Below are 20,207 nucleotides of genomic sequence, written 5' to 3'. Positions count from 1 at the left end.
CCATTCTCTCAGGTTTGGCACACAGCCTTCTTTCATTATCTTTTAGTTGACCAATCCTTTCTCTAGTTACTTGCTTGCTTCTTATATAATAAAATGCCTTGCAATTTTCCTTAATTCTGCTATTAAAGCTATTTCATGACCCCTTTTTGCCCGCTTGATTCCTTGCTTAAGACTTGTCCTACTCTTCTGATATTCCACCAGGGCCCGTTCTGTTCTTAGTTGCCTCGACCTTATGTACACTTCCCTTTTCCTCTTTGCTTGTCGTACCATTTCTCCTGTGATCCACGGTTCACGAATCTTGTCCTTCCTATCCTTTGCCTTCAACCGGATATGCCTATCCTGCACTACCGTTAACCTATCTTTGAAAGCCTCCCACATCTCAAATGTGGACTTTCCTTCAAATAGCCGTGTCCAATCCACATTTCCCAGCTCCTGCCTAATTTTGATATAATTGGCTTTGGTCCAGTTTAGTACTCTTCCCCGAGGACCACTCTTTTTTTATCTACTAGTATTCTAAAACTTTCAGGATTGTGGTCACTATTCCCAAAGAAATCCCCTACCGCAACTTCTACCACTTGTCCTGGCTAGTTCCCCAGTACCAGGTCCAATATGGCCCCTTCCCACGTCAGACTATTGACATACTGCTTTAGAAAACTCTCCTGGAGACTTCGTACAAATTCTACTCCATCCAGACCTCTGGCACTAAGAATATCCCAGTCAATGCTGGGAAAATTAAAATCGTCCATCACCACTACCTTATTACCTCTACATCTACTCATAACTTGTTTACCTATTTGTTCTTCTACCTCACGCTCACTGTTGGGAGGTCTGTAATACAGCCCCAACAATGTAAGTGCACCATTCTTATTTCTCAGCTCCACCCATAATGCCTCACTACCCAAGACTGCCAGTGTCCTCCTTTAGCACAGCTTTGATCGTCCCTGACCAGCAATGCAACTCCGCCCCCTCTTTTACTTCCCTCCTGGTCCTGTCTGAAGCGTCTATATCCTGGAACATTTAGTTGCCAATCAACATGCCCTTCCTTCAACCAAGTCTCTGTGATGGCAATAATGTCATTCTCCCAGGCACCAAACCAAAGCCTTAAGTCCATCTGCTTTACACACTATACTCCTTGCATTAAAGTAGATGCATTTTAGGCCACCAGTTCTTTTGCGCTCACCTGCTCTCTGCCTATTCTTCCCTTTATTAATGTTACCTTCATAATTCTTAGTTTCCATCATGCTGCCTACTTGTTTTCTCTTCTGGTTCTCAGTCCCCTGCCACCCTAAAAAGAGTAAGGTATTGTGGTACAGTAGATTAGATTACTTAGTGTGGAAACAGGCCCTTTGGCCCAACAAGTACACATCAACTCACTGAAGCATAACCCACCCAGACCCATTCCCCTACATTTACCCCTTCACCTAACACTACGGGCAATTTAGCATGGCCAATTCACCTAACCTGCACATTTTTTGGACTGTGGGAGGAAACCGGAGCACCAGGAGGAAACCCACGCAGACACGGGGTGAATGTGCAAACGCCACACAGAGAGTCGCCTGAGGCGGGAATTGAACCTGGGTCTCTGGCACTGTGAGGCAGCAGTGCTAACTACTGTGCTACCCATAAATGTCCCACCTCTGGGCCAGAGGCCTGGGTTCATATCATATGGATCATAACATACCAGAAATTCTCAATTTTAAAACAAAAATCTATGCTTTTAAAAGAACTTTGATCATTGGAGGAATACACCTCTGAGACCTCCAAAAAAATCATGCTGCTTGCCTGAAGGCTGTATGGGAAATAAAAAGGAGGAATGAGTACTGGAAAGACAAGTTATGTATAAAACACAATCTGACATTTCTTCGAAATGAACATGACCAAGTGGGTAGTTTTATACTTAAGTGTCACCAGGTAGCTGGGAATTCTTTACCTCACTACTTCAATGGGCATGCAGTCAAAACCATTAAACTCCAATGCCTCCTCTCTTCTGTTGTGCCAAGGTGCAAAATAGCTTGAATGCCATCCTTGCTTCTTCTGCTCTTAGTTCCCACAACGAGAAAAGATTGTAGTTGAGTGACTACAGTTGCATGCATACAGCTGCAGGTTGGTGTTTCAGAGAAAGGTGCAAAATTGCGTAGGGATGATTGAGGGTGGAAGTAATGGATGGCCAGATGGGAATTTCAGAAAGTGCAGTCAATAAATGCATCAATTGCAATGACAATGTATTAGAACAATACACTACAGCTTTTCCTGGATCAGTCTTCTAAGGAAGAAAAAGTATTCCACACTGAAGTTTGGTATGAATGATAGTTTGCATTTAATTTCAAGTACATTTTTATTTTTAAAAAAATGTTACTTTCTCTGTGGGGAAAGGAAGAAAACTAAAGATTAACACAATTATATGGCTGTACACAACCACTGAAAAGGAGACAGTACATCTAAAAATGACAGGTTCATGACAGTACCAAAATTCATTACAAAAGCGAGCAGGAATCAAACAGGTGATAGAAATGTGCAAGTCCAAATATTTTATGTACTTTTCGTAAAATAATGTTGGTTATTTTAATACAAAATAAGTAAGGTAATTTTTCTTAAATTCAAAGCAGTGCTTTCCCAATTTAATGAAGGAAATTTATAAAAACATTGAAAAATATATAAAATTTCCATACATTTGCATCGTGCACAGACTGCTAAATAGTACAATTAAGATATTCTTAGCAATTAAGATAAAATGGATTGCTTCTGGAATAATATAGCATTTGGCATCAGAATCCAGGACAGTACACTGAAAAACTAATTCAAGCCTGGTATTAATATAACTAGAGAATTCTAGCATAAATTTGCCCAAATATGAAACAGATAATTTCAGATTCTGAAATCATATCTAGCCAAAAGAAACAGTACTAGCCAAATAGTACAAATTTTGTCTTGAACTATTTACACAGTTAGTCAGATTATGACCAGAGGCTGACATAATAATGCAGTCAAAAACACAGTTTAGAATCTTCACATCATATTTAAAGACTGCAATTTCCAGGTTTGCCAAGTCCTTATTACCAATTGTGCTTAAAACAGTACAACTCAAAAAAGCAGCAACTTGAAATGCTCAAATCTGAAGCAAACCCTTTTCAAATATAAATGGTTACAAATTCTTTCTTAAAAGTAAATTACAATTTTAATCCTATAGGGTGAATATTAAATGCATCAGATACAAGGACTGCAAGCAAACATTGGCCATTTCTCTCAGCATTAAAAATGAGAAGAAACATGGCTAGAGACTGAGATTTACTGTATTTGATTGTAGTTTGCTACTGCTCAGACTATGAATCATTGCTATCATTTGAGAGTGCTTGTTGAGTTCGTCCTGCTGAGCTTGGACAAGGGCTTCTTTTTGTTGCAATTGTGTTTCTACCTGGGATTTCTGCACTTCTAGAGTTGACAACTGCAGGGCGAGACACAAAGTTAACATTTATTATAATAGACAGATCTGTAGAACACAGTTTATTAATGTGAAACAAAACTAACTGGTGGAGGTGGGGGTGGGAATGGTGCACGATAACAGAAAATAGTTTCAAATAAATAGAAATTGTTAAGTTCAAAAGTACCTTTACATCAAACTCTTGCATTCAATTTCATTAAACTGAACAAATTTAATACTTTCAACAAGTCCCTTATTTAGACTTGGTGCTTTGGGCATATCAGCACCCAAAGTGCAAGTTGAGCTCAGAATTACACTAGTTTCTAGAAGCAATTTTTGTTTATTTAACTGTCCGTTCATGTTCATTTGCACGTTGCCAAATGTAAAATCTGCCATGGACCAGACAACGTTTTGGAATTTTGTTTGGTAAGAAATGTGTTAAGGATTTTTTTTTAAATGTAATGTAGTAACCTGTTGCAGTTTTATTATCACAGCCGAAAATGGGTTGACAACAGAAATTTTTTTAAAGAGAGTCTGGTCCAACACATATGACTATAAATAAAACAAAAGATTACTCAGGAGTTTCACTGGTGCATTTCACTGGTGCACAGGAGACTTTCTTAGTTAAACACTGCTTTTCGCATTTGAAAGCTATGACCAGCCTTGTAAATAAAAATAGAAATAAAAAAAATTTAAGAGTCTGCCCTAAGGCCCAAAGAAGAAATGGACAGAAACTATTAATAATGATTACTTTTATCTGCTACATGGCTTTGTGAACTATGGAAACTCGATACGTATTGGAATTCCAGTCATAAAGTTCTACATAAAATATTTTTCAACCCATCAAATCTGCACCCATCAAAAGCAAGTACATAACTATACGAATCCCATCTCATTCCATAGCCTGGAATGCCTTGGCATTGCAAGTGTACATCTAAATATTTCTTAAATGTTATGAGAATTGCTACTTTTACAGCCTTTGCAGGCAGTGAGTTTTCCCAGTTCCCACCACCCTCTTCATGGGGAAAAAAAAGACATCTCCTTCCATCTCTTCTAAACCTTCTGCCCGATGCCTTAAATTTATTCCTTCAATCATCGATCCCTCCACCAAGAGTGAATGTTTTTTCCCGTCTACCATTTTTGCTTCTAATTTCATAAATCTCAATCATGTCACCCTGCAGCCTCCTCTGCTCCAAGGAAAACAAGCACAGTCTGTCCAATCTTTCTTCACAATAAAATTCTCCAACCCACGCAACATATGGGCAGGCAATGGACTAGTGGCACTTGCTGGACGTTAACCCAGAGAACCAGATAATATTCTTGGACCCAGGTTCGAATCCCTCCGTAGCAGATGGTAGAATTTGAATTCAATAAAAATCTGGAATCAGGAGTCTAATAATGACCATGAGTTGATTGTCAGAAAAATACATCTGGTTCACTAACTTCTTTTAGGGAAGGAAACTGCCATCCTTATCTGGTCTGGCCTACATGTAACTCCAGATGTTGATTCTTAACTGCCCTCTGGGCAATTTGGGATGGGCAATAAATGCTGGCCTAGCAGCAACACCCTCATACTGGGATGAAATAAAGAAAAAACAATCCTGGTAAATCTTCTCTGCACCATTTTCAATGCAATCACTACAATGCAGATCTCAGAACTACACACAATACTGCTGTGGTTCTGTTCGCCGAGCTGGAAATTTTTGTTGCAAACGTTTCGTCCCCTGTCTAGGTGACATCCTCAGTGCTTGGGAGCCTCCTGTGAAGCGCTTCTATGGTGTTTCCTCCGGCATTTATAGTGGCCTGTCCCTGCCGCTTCCGGTTGACATCAGCTAGCCACGAAACGACACGACCAGCTATCCCTAGTAGCCACACACGCAGACGACAAGCAACATGAATTTGACTGGGACAACACTACCATTATAGGGCAAGCGAAACAAAGAACAGCCAGGGAATTCCTAGAAGCATGGCACTCATCCACAAACTCCATCAACAAACACATAGACCTGGACCCAATATACCGCCCACTACAGCGGACAGCTGAAACTGACAACGGAAGCGGCATGGACAGGCCACTATAAATGCCAGAGGAAACACCACAGAAGCGCTTCACAGGAGGCTCCCAAGCACTGAGGATGTCACCTCGACAGGGGACGAAACGTTTGCAACAAAAACTTCCAGCTCGGCGAACAAAACCACAGCAACGAGCACCCGAGCTACAAATCTTCTCACAAACTTTGAACTACACACAATACTCTAGCTGTAGCCTAATCAACATTTTATATAGTCCCAGCATCTCTGCTCTTAAACTTCATGCCTCAGCAAATGCATTTGAAATTTTGCATGTTTGTTCAATTGCACTGGGGAAAAAAAAACAATGTAACCCATCAGAAATTCCAAACCAATAAATGTATTCAAATTAGTCATGAGTTTCAGAATATTACTACAAGCTGAAAACAGAATGAAACATTGCGCAATATCTTGTAGTGTTTTGATTTTAAAGTATGTTCAATAGAGAATGCTTGACTATATGCAAAATCTTAGAAATGTATTTTTTTCAGAAAGCTAAATAGTAATTAAGTGAAATCAATTCCAGCCGTCAACTAAAAATAAATTTCTGGTGTGATTTAAAACAGAAAGCACTGGAAAAACTCAGCAGGTGTGGCAATATCGAGGGAGAAAAGGAGTTAGCTTATGAGTTGAAAAAAAAAACTCTAACGTGAGTGGTTAGTTCATTTTGTAGAAAGTAAGTATCTCACCTCTTGACTTCCAATTTGCCATCTATAAGGCACAGGTCAGGAGGGTGATGGAATCAACTCAAGAATGTGGCAGCATGGAGGCTCATTGGTTAGCACTGCTGCCTCAAAGCGCCAGGGACCCAGGTTTGATTCTACCCTCAGGTGACTGCGTGTGGAATGTGCACATACTCTGTGCCTGTATGGGTTTCCTCCAGGTGCTCAGTTTTTCTCCCACAGTCCAAAGATGCACAGGTTAGGCTGATTAGCCATGATAAACTGCCCATAGAGTCCAGAGATGCGCAGGCTAGGTGGATTAACCATGAGAAATGTGAGGTTACAGGGACAGAGTAGAGGGGTGGGTCTGGGTGGGATGCTCTTCAGAGGGTCAGTGTAGACATGATGGACTGATTGACCCGTTTCCACACTGTAAGGATTCTAAGATTCTATGTGCAGTTTAGGTGGATTGGCCATGCTAAAGTTCCCATAGTGTGCAAGTTAAGTGAATTAGCCATAGGAAATGCAGTGTTAGGGTGGGGTGGGTTCTGAATGGGATTCTCTTTGGAGGGTTGGTATTGATTCGACAGACTGAATGGCCTGCTTCCACACTGTAAAGATCCTATGAAGAAGCTCAAGACCATCTTAGACAAAGTAACCTTCTTGACTGACACCCTATACACAAGCTTCAAGACCCATTCCCTCCGACACAGATGCATAGTGACAGCAGTGGAGGCCATATAAAACATGCACTGTAGAAACTTCCCCAAAGTTTCTGTTGTCATCTTCCAAACCTGCAAACTATCATGTAGAAGGACAAGGGCATTCAAACATCATCATCTGCCATTTCTCAAGTCACATAATACTTTTAGAAGGACACATCCTTTAAAGGGGATTTCTCAATTTCATTCAACCATTATTAAAGCTGTTAAGTATGAGTGTTAATTTACACAAAATTAGGGTATGTGCTCAAACTTGGAAAGGGACAGCTATCCAAAAAAATTGAAACAGAACTTATCAAATTATTCCGGCTGTGTTCAAGGCAGTGGTTAGGATATGTCTTCCTCTTTTTGGTTATACCACTGTTCAAAGCAGCCATTTTGCATCCCTAATTAGATTTTAGTTACAAAGCAGTAAAACAGCTTGATATTCTCTCAGGTTAGACTCTGCTATACTGGTCTCGTCTGCAAATGGAGATGTATCCCCTGTGATCAGAAGTTTACTTTCACTATCAAATAGTCAGACACCATTGGAATAACTCAGTCCTCTCCAGAATCATACAATGACTCCAAATTAGTTACAATGTGGAGATGCCAGTGTTGAACTGGGGTGTACAAAATCAGAAGTCCACTTCATCTGACAAAGGAGCAGCACTTTCAAATAAGTTTGTTGAACTATAACTTGGGGTCGTGTGACTTTTGACTATGTCCAAACCAGTTATCATAATCATTACATGCAATTCTCTAGTCTTCTGAAAGGCAGACTGAATAACTATTCTAAAGACATCAATTACCTTAATACTGAGCTCTTTCCTGGTTACCTCTGTCTTGCTAAGCTCCTTTTGGAGAACGCCAATAGCTTCTTCTAGATTCTCTTTTTCCTTCTCCGATATCTTTGTTTTTTCTTGCTGTGCCTTGAGCTTTTGTTCCAAACCTGTCAATCATTATAGGAAAAATGATTTAGTGATTTGAAATTAATATGCAGAGTGCAAATATTATAATCAATTGCGCTCTTTTGTATTTGATGCCATTCTCCCACTGTGAAGCAGTTTCTCCTGTAACAAGGTGCTGAAATAACCCAGTGCTTGAGATTTTCCAATTCATCAGGATGCAAATTGAAGAAATTATTAAATGGAATCTTGTATTTGAACTGCTCTTTAATGGTGTTTTCTTTCCTAAAGCTATGTATTCATAAATGGTTGTTTCTTAATTCAATATTATTACTCCAATACTATTCTATCCTCTAGTTCATTCAGTCTCTCCATGAACAATTTCTCCAATTACCCAGCAGCATTAGGGTTCTATCTAGTTAAATCAAATAGACTACAGAATTGTCCATAGCCATCCAGACTTGTAAATGTGCTAAATTGTGCTCAATGTGGGCTTGTAAAACAAATGTATAAACGTATATCCATATATCTAGCCCCAAAACACGCTTATACTCGTCAGGAAACGAGATAGAAAAGAGTCTCTCTCCACAGATTGGCATTGTAAAGAAAAAACCCTGGCCAGTGGCTATTCTTGAAGGCAAAAGGATAAAGTACTTGATGTTCCAAAATTTGTGGGTCTGAGCGTCTGGTACCTGTTGTCAAATCACTAGTCATAAGTGGTTGACTCTAAAGGCACACAGCAATAGCTTGCTCAGAAGGGATAATCTTGAGATGCTCTTTAAATGGCCCATTCAAAAGAATGAATAGGTTTCAACTAATGTAGAGGGTTTTCTTTTCAATAATGAAAGAGATTGGCTGGGTAGGATGTTGTTTGAGTCGTATAGATGTGCAGCTTGAAAACAGACCCTTCGGTCCAATTCGCCCATGCTGACCAGATATCCCAACCCAATCTAGTCCCACCTACCAGCACACGACCCATTTCCCTCCAAACCTTTCCTATTCATGTACCCATCCAGATGCCTTTTAAATGCTGCAATTGTACTAGCCTCCACCACTTTCTCTGGCAGCTTATTCCATACAAATACCACCCTCTGCATGAAAAAGTTGCCCTTAGATCACTTTTATATCTTTCTTCTCTCACCCGAAACCTATGCCCTCAAGTTCTGCACTCCCCCACCCCAGGGAAAAGATCTTGTCTATTGACCCCATTCATGCCCCTCATGATTTTATAAACCTCTATTAGATCAACCCTCAGCCTCTGATGCTCTAGGGAAAACAGCCCCAGCCGATTCAACCTCTCCCTATAGCTCAAATCCTCCAACCCTGGCAACATCCTTATAGAATGAGGGAGGGGGTAAGGAATAAATGCTATGTGGAGATGGAGCCCAAAGAGAGACAAGAACAGTTGGATAGACAAAGCAGTGGATAATCATCAGACTAGAAGAATAACTGTTAATGGAGACTATTGTTAGTTAAAAATGGATTGAGCGTAATAGCAGATCATGTGAGAACAAGAGAGATGGAACGGATAGGTGGGAAGGGAGATTGGCAGTTAGGACAGGTCATGAGGACAGTACTGAGCTGGAAGGATGGAACTGGGGGAAGGGAAATGAAGAAACTGGTGAAGTCCGCATTGATGCCCTGGGGTTGAAGTGTTCAGAGGCAGAAGATGAGGCGTTCTTCCTCCAGGCGTCAGGTGGTGAGGGAGTGGCAGTGGAAGAGGTTCAGAACCTGCATATCCTCGGCAGAGTGGGAGGGGGAGTTAAAACGCTGGGCCACGGGGCGGTGGGGTTGATTGGTGCAGGTGTCCCAGAAATGTTCCCTGAAGCGCTCTGCAAGGAGGCGTCCAGTTTCCCCAATATAGAGGAGACCGCATCGGGAGCAACGGATACAATAAATGACATTGTGGATGTGCAGGTGAAACTTTGATGGATGTGGAAGGCTCCTTTGGGGCTTTGGATGGAGGTGAGGGAGGTGGTGTGGGCGCAGGTTTTGCAATTCCTGCGGTGGCAGAGGAGGGTGCCAGGATGGGAGGGTTGGTCGTTGGGGGGGCCTGGACCTGATCAGGTAGTCACAGAGGGAAAGGTCTTTGTGGAAAGCGGTGGGGAGGGAAATAAATCTCGGTTGGTGGGGTCCGTTTGGAGGTGGTGGAAATGTCAGCGGATGATGTGGTTAATGCGAAGGTTGGTAGGGTGGAAAGTGAGGACCAGGGGTGTTCTGTTCTTGTTACGGTTATAGAGGTGGGATTTGAGGGCGGAGGAGCGGGATGTGCATGAGATGTGTTGGAGGGCATCTTCAACCATGTGGGAAGGGAAATTGCGATCTCTAAAGAAGGAGGCCATCTGGTGTGTTCTGTGGTGGAACTGGTCCGCCTGGGAGCAGATACAGCGAAGGCGGAGGAATTGGGAATACGGGATGGAATTTTTGCAGGAGGTAGGGTGGGAAGAGGTATAATCCAGGTAGCTGTGGGAGTCAGTGGGTTTGTAAAAAATGTCAGTGTCAAGTCAGTCATCATTAATGGAAATGGAGAGGTCTAGGAAGGGGAGGGAGGTGTCAAAGATGGTCCAGGTGAATTTAAGGTTGGGGTGGAATGTGTTGGTGAAGTTGATGAACTGCTCAACCTCCTTGCGGGAGCACGAGGTGGCGCCGAAGCAGTCATCAATGTAGCGGAGGAAGAGATGGGGAGTGGTGCCGGTGTAACTACGGAAGATGGACTGTTCTACGTAGCCGACAAAGAGAGAGGCATAACTGGGGTCCATACGGGTGCCCATGGTTACCCTTTTACACCGGTTTGACATTTCCTCCACCACCAGAGATATGTTTCCCTTCCCACCCCTTTCCGCAAAGACCATTCCCTCCTCTACACTGGGGAGACCAAATGCCTTCTCGCAGATCACTTCGGAGAACGTCTCCGGGACACCCATACCAATTAACCCAACCAACCCTAGGCCAAACATTGCAACTCCCCCTCTCACTCTGCTGAGGACATGCAGGTCCTGAGTCCCCCCCACTGCCACTCCCTCACCACATGATGCCCGGAAGTAGGACGCCTCATTTTCCACCCTGGGACCCTTCAATCCCATGGCATCAATGTGGACTTCACCAGTTTCCTCATTTCCCCTCCCCCCACCTTACCTCAGTTCCAATCTTCCAGCTCAGGACTGCCTGACCTGCTGTGCTTTTCCAGCACCACTCTAATCTTGACTCTGATCTCCAGCATCTACATTACCCACTTCTGCCTAACTATATCATAAATGAGGCTAATTACATTGTACTCCTGAGATCAGCCACTTCAAGCATATTTGCACAATTCAATGTTTCTGTTCAAACAATGAATAGAGACAACACTATCATCAATAACAGATGTACCAAAAGACGTACCCAATAATTTAGCATCCTTTTCCTTTAACTGAATGCACAAATCGTTTTTCTGTGCTTCCAACTCTGCCAACTGAGCAAGGCATCTAAGATTCAAAAAAATGAAATGACAAGCTGTTTTGTGGTTTTCCTAAATAAAAAAAAAACTTGATAAATGCATGACTTAAAGCCATTGTTACTGAATTCAGAACTGAGAGTAGATCTAATCAAAGGTAAGAATGTGGACTTACCTATCATTCTGTTGTTTAAGGGTATCAATGTGCTTTTTGAGCAATTCACTTTGTTTACTTAAGGAATTGTGTTCAGTCTGTAGTTCTTCAAGTTGCCTTTCGACTGTCTCAAGACTAAAATGAAATTTACGTAAACATACAAATCTGGAACTGGATTTATGGAACATATTTTCAAGAAGTTATTCAGTGAAAAATACACCTTGTTATGTATAATTAGAGCTACTGAAGTGTATTTATTTTTATTTGTTTATGGGATGTGGACTATGTCAGCTTGTCAGCTCAGCCAGCATTTATTGGAGATCCCTAATTTCCTTCAAAAGGAGATGTGGTTCAACTGGCCTCTTGAACTGCTACAATCCTTCGGGCATAAAAACACCCGAAGTGCTACCATGAAGACTTTTGCAGGATTTTGATATAGTGAAAGAATGGTGATATAATTGCAAGTTAGGATGGTGTGGGGCCTGGAGTGGACCTTGCAGGTGGTGGTGCTCCCATGCACCTGCTGCCTTTCACCTATTAGGTGGTAAAGATCATGGGATTAGTAGGTGCTATCAAAGGAAATTTGATGAGTTGCAGCACACGTTGAATGGTAGACACAAGCGCCACTGAATCAATGGTGAAGGAAATGCTGTTGGAGCTGCAGCCATCCATGTAAATAAGGGGTATTCATCACACTCCTGACTTGAGCCTCGTAGATGGAGCCGAGTTACACACCACAGAATTTCAGTTGTTGCACTCAGGATATATATAGCTGATTCAATTCAGCTTCTGTTCAATTATAATCCACAGGACATTTAAAGTGGAGGGGTTCAGTGATTGTAATGCCACTGAAAATTATAGGGAGATGGCTTGGGGTTTTCTCCTGTTGCAGATAGTCATTGTATTACATTTGAGTGGTAAGAATCAGTTATGAGCGGTTAACAGTCAAAGCCAGGATGTTGTCCAGGTCTTGCTGCATTTGGACACAAACAGCTTCAATACCTGAGGAGTCGCAAGGGTGCTGAATCTTATATGATCATCAGCAACATCGCCAGTTCTGACCTCATGATGGAGAGAAATCCTTGATGCAGCTGGACCTAGGATATTACTCTGAAGAACCCTTGTATTGAATTCCTGGACTCTATGACTTTCGTTAAATACAATAAAACTCATTTGTGCTAATGTTCTGTGCTACCATAAAAGAGTAGATTAATTGTTGTCTATGAACATGGATGCTACTGCTGTAATTCATTTCACAGAATTATTACATTGCAAATCATTTGGCTTATTACGACGGCAGCCAAGGATTATTGCACAAAACAATATCAGAAATCACTAAACCTTACTTTTGAGCAAGACCTTTAGAGGTAACCTTTAAGGACTCATGCTCTTCAGAAATAGCCTGCAATTTACAATTATGCTGATAAAGTTCTTCAATATCAGCTTTGGCACGGTCGGATTCCAACAGTTGGGTCTTCAGTACTCCATCAAGTTCTTCATTTTTTCTCTCTGCATCCATTAGAAGTGAAGCTAACTGTCGTGCCTACAACAATAAAAACCTAATAATTCATGATATGTAATAATTCAGACTAAATATCATATTATTGATGAACTATAAAATATTTACAAAAATATTTAATGATTGATCGTTGTTGTTCACTTCCATAGAATAAAAGAACTTCAGACGTTAGAGATTTCTATAGTACTAACATCTCTTATTTGATTACCTTTTTACTTTCCATTTCATAGATATTGGCATAGCTAAACCACCAATCTGTGCCTTATCTTGCTATACTTCATAAATCCATAAAACTAGAAAAATTGCAAGCTCGAGAATTAGTCTACTTTTGACAAAACTTTTACAATGAACAAACCCGAATTGTGCAATTTAAGAGAACAGATGAGAAAAAGCTGTATTCAAAATACCTCGGCTTCTGCATGGGCTCTCTGACAGCGGTACTGGGCGATCAAACGATCCGCCTGTGCTAGGGCCAATGCCTTGGCTTCCAATAAGTCCTGTAAACGGTTTTCTTTGGACTAAGCAAAATAAAAGCTTGATCTTAAATTATATTCATGCTAAACATTTTTTTTCCTGAAATGTGTTTCAATATTAACAAAGTCTGCAGTGTTCTAAAATCTGTAAATCAAATGCATATATGCACTCTGTTGACATGCCCAATTACAGTGAAGAGAGAAATGCAAATGAATAAATAATGGGACAGCCACTTCGACATGAACGTTATCACTTTGTAATGTTATAGAAACAGGAGACACAAGTGGCCTTTGATGCATCCTCCAATCTCCACATGCAAGCAACACAAAAGAAAAGAAATAAATTACAGATAAACTGTGGGCAACCATGACCAAAATTATCCCCCAAAATAAGTATGTTGCACTATAATGGGGAATAAAAAAATGGCAACTTATTTAAACCTATAATTAGATCATTCTTCATGGTTTAGGGTACTATAACACCCCAAAAGTAACAGATTATCAAGTTGCTAATGGGAGAATAGACCTTCTAACAGTCTCATAAGCAGGAGGGAATTGAACAAAGACCTTTTCAGGAAAATGAAAAAAGGAAATTGCTTCCCTGCTATTTCATATCTTTCAACTGTCAGTTTCAAATAGGAAAGAAGCGGTCTCACTTCAAAAATAGATACATTTTGAGCCATTTCACCCATAAACCAGAAAAAACAAATTGAGATATTACATAATGGTGGAAAAACCTCACAATTTTGGGCTTGTGTGAAGTGGATTGACTAATATTAGAATTAGAATCCCTACAATGTGGAAACATGCTATTCGGCCCAACAAGTCCACACCGACCCTCTGAAGATTAAACCACCTAGACCTATTCCCCTACTCTATATCTACCACTGACTAATGCACCTAACCTACACTATGGGCAATTTAACATGGCCTATTCACCTAACCTCACATATTTGGACTGTGGGAGGAAACCAGAGCACCTAAAGGAAACCCACGCAGACACTGGGAAAACGTGCAAACGCCACACAATCACCTGAGGTTGGAATCGAACTAGAGTCCCTGGAACGGAGAGACAGCATTGCTAACACTGAGCCACCGTGCTGACCTCATTATCTATTTAACCATTCAGCCAACTGATTTAAGTTGGTTGTTGAACTGTAAATAGCTCAAGCCAAGCTGTTTCATCAATGTTGCTCAATAACAGAAAGTAATTTTTTCCCCCGAATGTTTCTTCTCTACCCTTAGCTAGACTGCACTAGTACCTTATTTTCAACCAAAAGCATTCTTATGAAGTTTACCTCCAATTAATGTTCTAAATTTATAACCTTTCAGCCTTTTTTAATCAGCATAATCCTTCATATTCCCAGTTTTTTGCTGCGGCAACTGTAAATTTTATGTTTTGTAGAGACCTTTTAAGCTTAATTGGCTGACTGGAAGGGCAGGTTGGGTGGGATAGATTTAATTGAGGTTCACCATCCATTTCCACTGACAGTAGTAGACATTTAGAATAAATTTTTAAACGTATTTACTGTCACATTTTAAAAATATCAACTGAAAATATACATGTCTAAGTGCATTTGTTGTCATTGCACTGCCCCAATGGGCTTTGAGTGTAAATTGATAACTGATTCAAAAACACAGATGATTTAGTGGAGGAGGATAAAGGGAATAAAAGTAACAGAAAAAAGGGTTCTTGTGGCAGTAGTAGTGCCCATATCTCTGGATCAGAAGGCCTTTGTTCAACTCCCACCTGCTTATGAGAAACTGTTGGAAGGTCTATTGTCCCATTAGCACCTTGTTTATCTGTTACTTTTGGGGTGTTATAGTGCCCTAAACCATGAAGATTAATGTAAATATTGGTTTAAGTAAGTTGCCATTTCTGTGATCCCCATTATCATTTCCTCAGTTGCATCCTGCAAGAGACCCACACTTAACTACTTTCTTTTTATATACCAGTAGGTCTTATTAGTCTTTATATTTATTAACAATTAATTCCACTATAATTTGTTTTTAACTCACTTAAATTATTTATTTTTTCATCTGCCGTTGGTTCTTAATTCTCTGGCAATACACTTGCTTTGTGGGCCTTAGTATTTGAGTGATGATAGATTATTAGGCTGATTTCAAAAATGTTACATTATACAATAAAAGGACACTACTTCAGTCTTGAAGTGCTAAAAAAAGCCGCTAATGTTATCTGCTACTACAGTGTAATTGCTGCATCAAACTAAAGAACAATTCAACAATCCCTTCACAATCTGGATTTCTGTTGTCAGAAAACATCCTGCAAAAGAAACTGCACAAATGAGAGAAAGTTTTAAAATATCCTCAGATCTTTAGAAGTTATTTTCTAACTTTTAAAATAAGGCCTCATTGTGCAATACATGATTTCTGTTTCTGTAACATGTAGCATGTAGAATTACCAACTTTTAATTGTTACTTACAGCGAGAGATGAAAGTTTCTGTTCATACACATCCATCACATCTGACAGTCTCACATCCTTAACTTGTTCCTTCACCTTTATTCAGCCAAATAAAAAACACAAATTATTTCAGGATTTTTGGCTTAGCCATTAAAAAACCAAACCAGTTTATAAATATTCATAGTTTACATAAAACAACTGACAACAAAACTTAAATTATAAGAGAGTTCTGATGAAGAGTGACCAGACTTGAAACTTTATCTCTGGTTTGTCAATCAGATGTTGCTGAGTTTCACCAACAATTTCTGTTTTTGGTATTACATTATAACCACATGGCAGATAAGTTTAGTACTTATGCTTTGAGCCAGTTTTCAATACAACAAACTTTGCTTTAACTAGCACCTTATTAAAGGCACATTTGATAAACTGGCAAAATTCTGCACCTCAGATACCATGAAGTTTATTGTATTAATTTGTCCAATTATGATAGTTCTTTTATATTTATTTACTCCACCATTCACCTGTTATTCAATTGAATGACCACACAAAGATCAACAATTAATTCGATTTCGAGTCAATATCTCCTCAAATATGTGAGCTGCCATGATATCAGAGTAAATCAGTTGAGGGTGTAAATAAGAAGGCCCTCTGCCGATAGGTTTTATAATAATGCAGCTTTGCTTTAAATTTGTGATCTATACTGTAAATAAAGTATAACAGTAAAGTGTATACACCTTGTATTATGTTTTTATTATTTAGTGTGATTTTAGTGGTTATGTGAATGTATTGATTATCTGGAATATATGATCAATTGGATCACTCCTGCTCCCATAGGTGCCAGTTAATAAAAGGTTTACTGTATATACAATTCAAGAAACACTATTAAAACATTTTCAATTTTTCCACACAATTCTGACACTCAAGAGGCTCCATCTAGGATAAAGCAGCCCACTTGACTAACATCCCAACATCATTTTGAATATTTACTCCACCATCACGCAACATGGCTCTATTTACAAGATATCATTTACAAAATACACTGTTGCGTACTTTTTTTCTAACAGCACCTGCCCATCTGGCAACCTCTACCAACTTGAAGGGCAAAGACAGCAGATATACAAGAACACTATGCCACGTCACAACTCATCATTTACTCCACCATTCACCTGTTATTCAACTGAATGACCACACAAAGATCAACAATTAATTAAGTATAACATAGCTAAGATAAGTGGGAAAACTGAGGACTGGGAAGCTTTTAAAGAGCAACAGAGGATTACTAAGAAAGAAATACACAGAGGAAAAATGAGGTACGAAGGTAAACGGGCCAAGAATATTAAGGAGGATAGTAAAAGCTTTTTTAGGTATGTGCAAGGCAAAAAAATGGTTAGGACAAAAATTGGGCCCTTGAAGACAGAAACAGGGGAATATATTACTAGGAACAAAGAAATGGCAGAGGAATTAAATGGGTACTTCAGACCTGTGTTCACTTGGGAAGACACAAGCAATCCCCCTGAGGTAACAGTGGCTGAAGGACCTGAACTTAAGGGAATCTATATTTGCCAGGATTTGGTGTTGGAGAAGCTGTTAGGTCTGAAGGTTGATAAGTCCCCGGGGCCAAAAAAGAACATTATTGTATTAGAGAGACAGTGAGGACTGCAAATGCTGGAGTTCCGACTCGAACAGTATGGCACTGGAAAAGCACAGCAGGTCAGGCAGCATCCAAGGAGCAGGAGAGTCAACATTTCAGGAATAAGCCCTTCATCAGGAATTATAATAGAAGCAGTTCAGAAAAGGTTTATTGCCTGAGTTCTAAGATGAGCAAAAGTTGGCTAGATCAGATGTGCATTCTTTTGAGTTTTGAAGAATGAGAGATGATCTTAATGAGATTTCTAAGATTCTGAGAGAGATTGACAAGGTGGATGTTGAAGGGAAATTTCCCATTGTGGGGATGACTAGAATTAGGGACAATTTAAAATTAACTAAGATGAGGACAAGTTTTTTTCTTCTTAGAGTTTCATTTTACTGTTGAGCTCTCCTCGGTACTGCAGTGAAGTCTGAGTCATACTAACCAAACACCCCAATCTGATCAAGTCCCATTTGCCAGCATTTGGCCCATATCTCTCTAAACCCTTCCTATTCAAATATCCATCCAGGTGCCTTTTAAATGCTGTAATTGTACCCACCTTGACCACTTACTCTGGCAGCTCGGTCCATACGCACACCACTTCCTGTGTGAAAAGTTACCTCTCATGTCCTTGTTAATTCTTTCCTCTTTCACTGTAAATCTATGCCATGTAGTTTTGGACTCCCTCACCCTCGGAAAAAAACTTTTGCTATTCGCTGTATCTGTGCCCCTCATGACCCTTCAGCCTCTAATGTTCCAGGGTAAAAAGCCCAAGCCTATTCAGCCTCTCCCCGCAACTCAAACCCTCCAGTCCTGGCAATATCCTTGTGAGTCTTTTCTGCACCCTCTCAAGTTTAACAACATCTTTCCTATAGAAGTGCAACCAGAATTGTACACAGTATTCTAAAAGAGGTCACACCAATGTCCCTGCATTGCCACAATGTGACATCCCAACTCCTATACTCAATGTTCTGACCAATGAATGCAAATAGCTTAAAAATACGGGGTAGACCATTTAGGACGGTGATGTGGAGAAACTTCTTCACCCAGAGAGTGGTGGCTGTGTGGAATGCTCTGCCACAGGGGGCAGTGGAGGCCCACACTCTGGATTCATTTAAGAAGGAGTTGGATAGAGCTCTCAAAGATAGTGGAATCAAGGGTTATGGAGATAAGGCAGGAACAGGATACTGATTAGGAATGATCAGCCATGATTATATTGAATGGCGTTGCAGGCTTGAAGGGCTGAATGGCCTACTCCTGCGTCTATTGTCTACTGACCCAGAAAGATATCAATGTTCTTTCTTGATCAGAGGGTCAAAATCATGGCGTTCCTTTCCTATTTCCACATAGGTGCATCAGTTCAAGATGGTAGTTACTCACTTCTTCTCAAGAACATTTACGAGCAAGTAATAAATGCTGATCTTGCAGTGATATCCATATCCCATGACTAAACAGAAAGATTACATGAGATACATCGTGGCTCAACAGCATTTCCAACACCCTCTAATAAAGAGTTAGCATCAACTAGATTTCAGCACAATATTAAAAGGTAAATGATAACATTGACAAATACGTTATATATCCAATGAACATGCAATACAAACCTCCACTCCTAATTGCAATTTATCAATTAACTCATGGATATTAGATCTGGCAACATTGGTTGTACTTGAACATTTTGATCTGACAAAGCTTGCTGAATGCTGATGGACTGGAACTTTTTTCATTACATGGTCAGTGTTCTGCTGTTTATAAGCATTATTCGCAGCAATGCTTTCTCCAAGCCTAAAAAGAACAAAGCAGCATGAATGCAAAATGTATTCTCACTCTTTACTATATTCAGGACAGCATACACTCTCATTCTACTGGAGTATAAGAAATTTTACATTTTTATAGCAGTTACAAAATTTATAGGATTTGCGACATAAAAGTTTCAACACTCAAAATCTTAAGACCATAAGACATAGGAGTGAGTGGAAGTAAGGCCATTTGGCCCATCGAGTCCACTGCACCATTCAATCATGGCTGATGGGCATTTCAACTCCACTTACCCGCATTCTCCCCGTAGCCCTTAATTCCTTGTGACATCAAGAATTTAATCAATCTCTGCCTTGAAGACATTTAGCGTCCCGGCCATCACTGCACTCCGCGGCAATGAATTCCACAGGCCCACCACTCTCTGGCTGAAGAAATGTCTCTGCATTTCTGTTCTGAATTTACCCCCTCTAATTCTAAGGCTGTGTCCACGGGTCCTAGTCTCCTTGCCTAACAGAAACAATTTCCTAGCGTCCACCCTTTCCAAGCCATGTATTATCTTGTAAGTTTCTATTAGATCTCCCCTTAATCTTCTAAACTTCAATGAATACAATCCCAGGATCCTCAGCCCTTCCTCGTATGTTAGATCTACCATTCCAGGGATCATCTGTGTGAATCTCCGCTGGACATGCTCCAGTGTCAGTATGTCCTTCCTGAGGTGTGGGGACCAAAACTGGACACAGTACTCCTAATGGAGCCTAACCAGAGCTTTATAAAGTCTCAGTAGCACAACGGTGCTTTTATATTCCAACCCTCTTGAGATAAATGACAACATAGCATTCGCTTTCTTAATCACGGACTCAACCTGCAGGTTTACCTTTAGAGAATCCTCGACTAGCACTCCCAGATCCCTTTGTACTTTGGCTTTATGAATTTTCTCACCGTTTAGAAAGTAATCCATGCTTCTATTCTTTTTCCCAAAGTGCAAGACCTCGCATTTGCCCACATTGAATTCCATCAGCCATTTCCTAGACCACTCTCCCAAACTGTCTAGATCCTTCTGC

General features: G+C 40.3%; 1 protein-coding gene across 5 annotated transcripts in view; it reads right to left on the bottom strand.

Annotated features, from left to right (window-relative positions):
* Nucleotides 1-2,280: 2,280 nt before the first annotated feature.
* cip2a (cellular inhibitor of PP2A) overlaps nucleotides 2,281-20,207 on the bottom strand; it is a 69,964-nt gene continuing 52,037 nt past the window's right edge. For all 5 annotated transcript variants that reach the window (XM_043701060.1, XM_043701061.1, XM_043701059.1 and 2 more), the window contains exons 15-22: nucleotides 18,993-19,173; nucleotides 15,783-15,857; nucleotides 13,273-13,383; nucleotides 12,693-12,889; nucleotides 11,368-11,481; nucleotides 11,141-11,223; nucleotides 7,664-7,803; nucleotides 2,281-3,442 (exon numbers count right to left, since the gene is read on the bottom strand). In XM_043701060.1, coding sequence (XP_043556995.1) covers nucleotides 3,272-3,442; nucleotides 7,664-7,803; nucleotides 11,141-11,223; nucleotides 11,368-11,481; nucleotides 12,693-12,889; nucleotides 13,273-13,383; nucleotides 15,783-15,857; nucleotides 18,993-19,173 — 1,072 coding nt within the window. In that variant the 3' untranslated portion in view covers nucleotides 2,281-3,271. The remainder of the gene's footprint in view (nucleotides 3,443-7,663; nucleotides 7,804-11,140; nucleotides 11,224-11,367; nucleotides 11,482-12,692; nucleotides 12,890-13,272; nucleotides 13,384-15,782; nucleotides 15,858-18,992; nucleotides 19,174-20,207) is intronic.

This window comes from Chiloscyllium plagiosum, chromosome 12 (genome assembly GCF_004010195.1).
Source record: "Chiloscyllium plagiosum isolate BGI_BamShark_2017 chromosome 12, ASM401019v2, whole genome shotgun sequence".
Taxonomy (NCBI): Eukaryota; Metazoa; Chordata; class Chondrichthyes; order Orectolobiformes; family Hemiscylliidae; genus Chiloscyllium; species Chiloscyllium plagiosum.
This window is presented reverse-complemented; position numbering and strand designations above follow the sequence as displayed.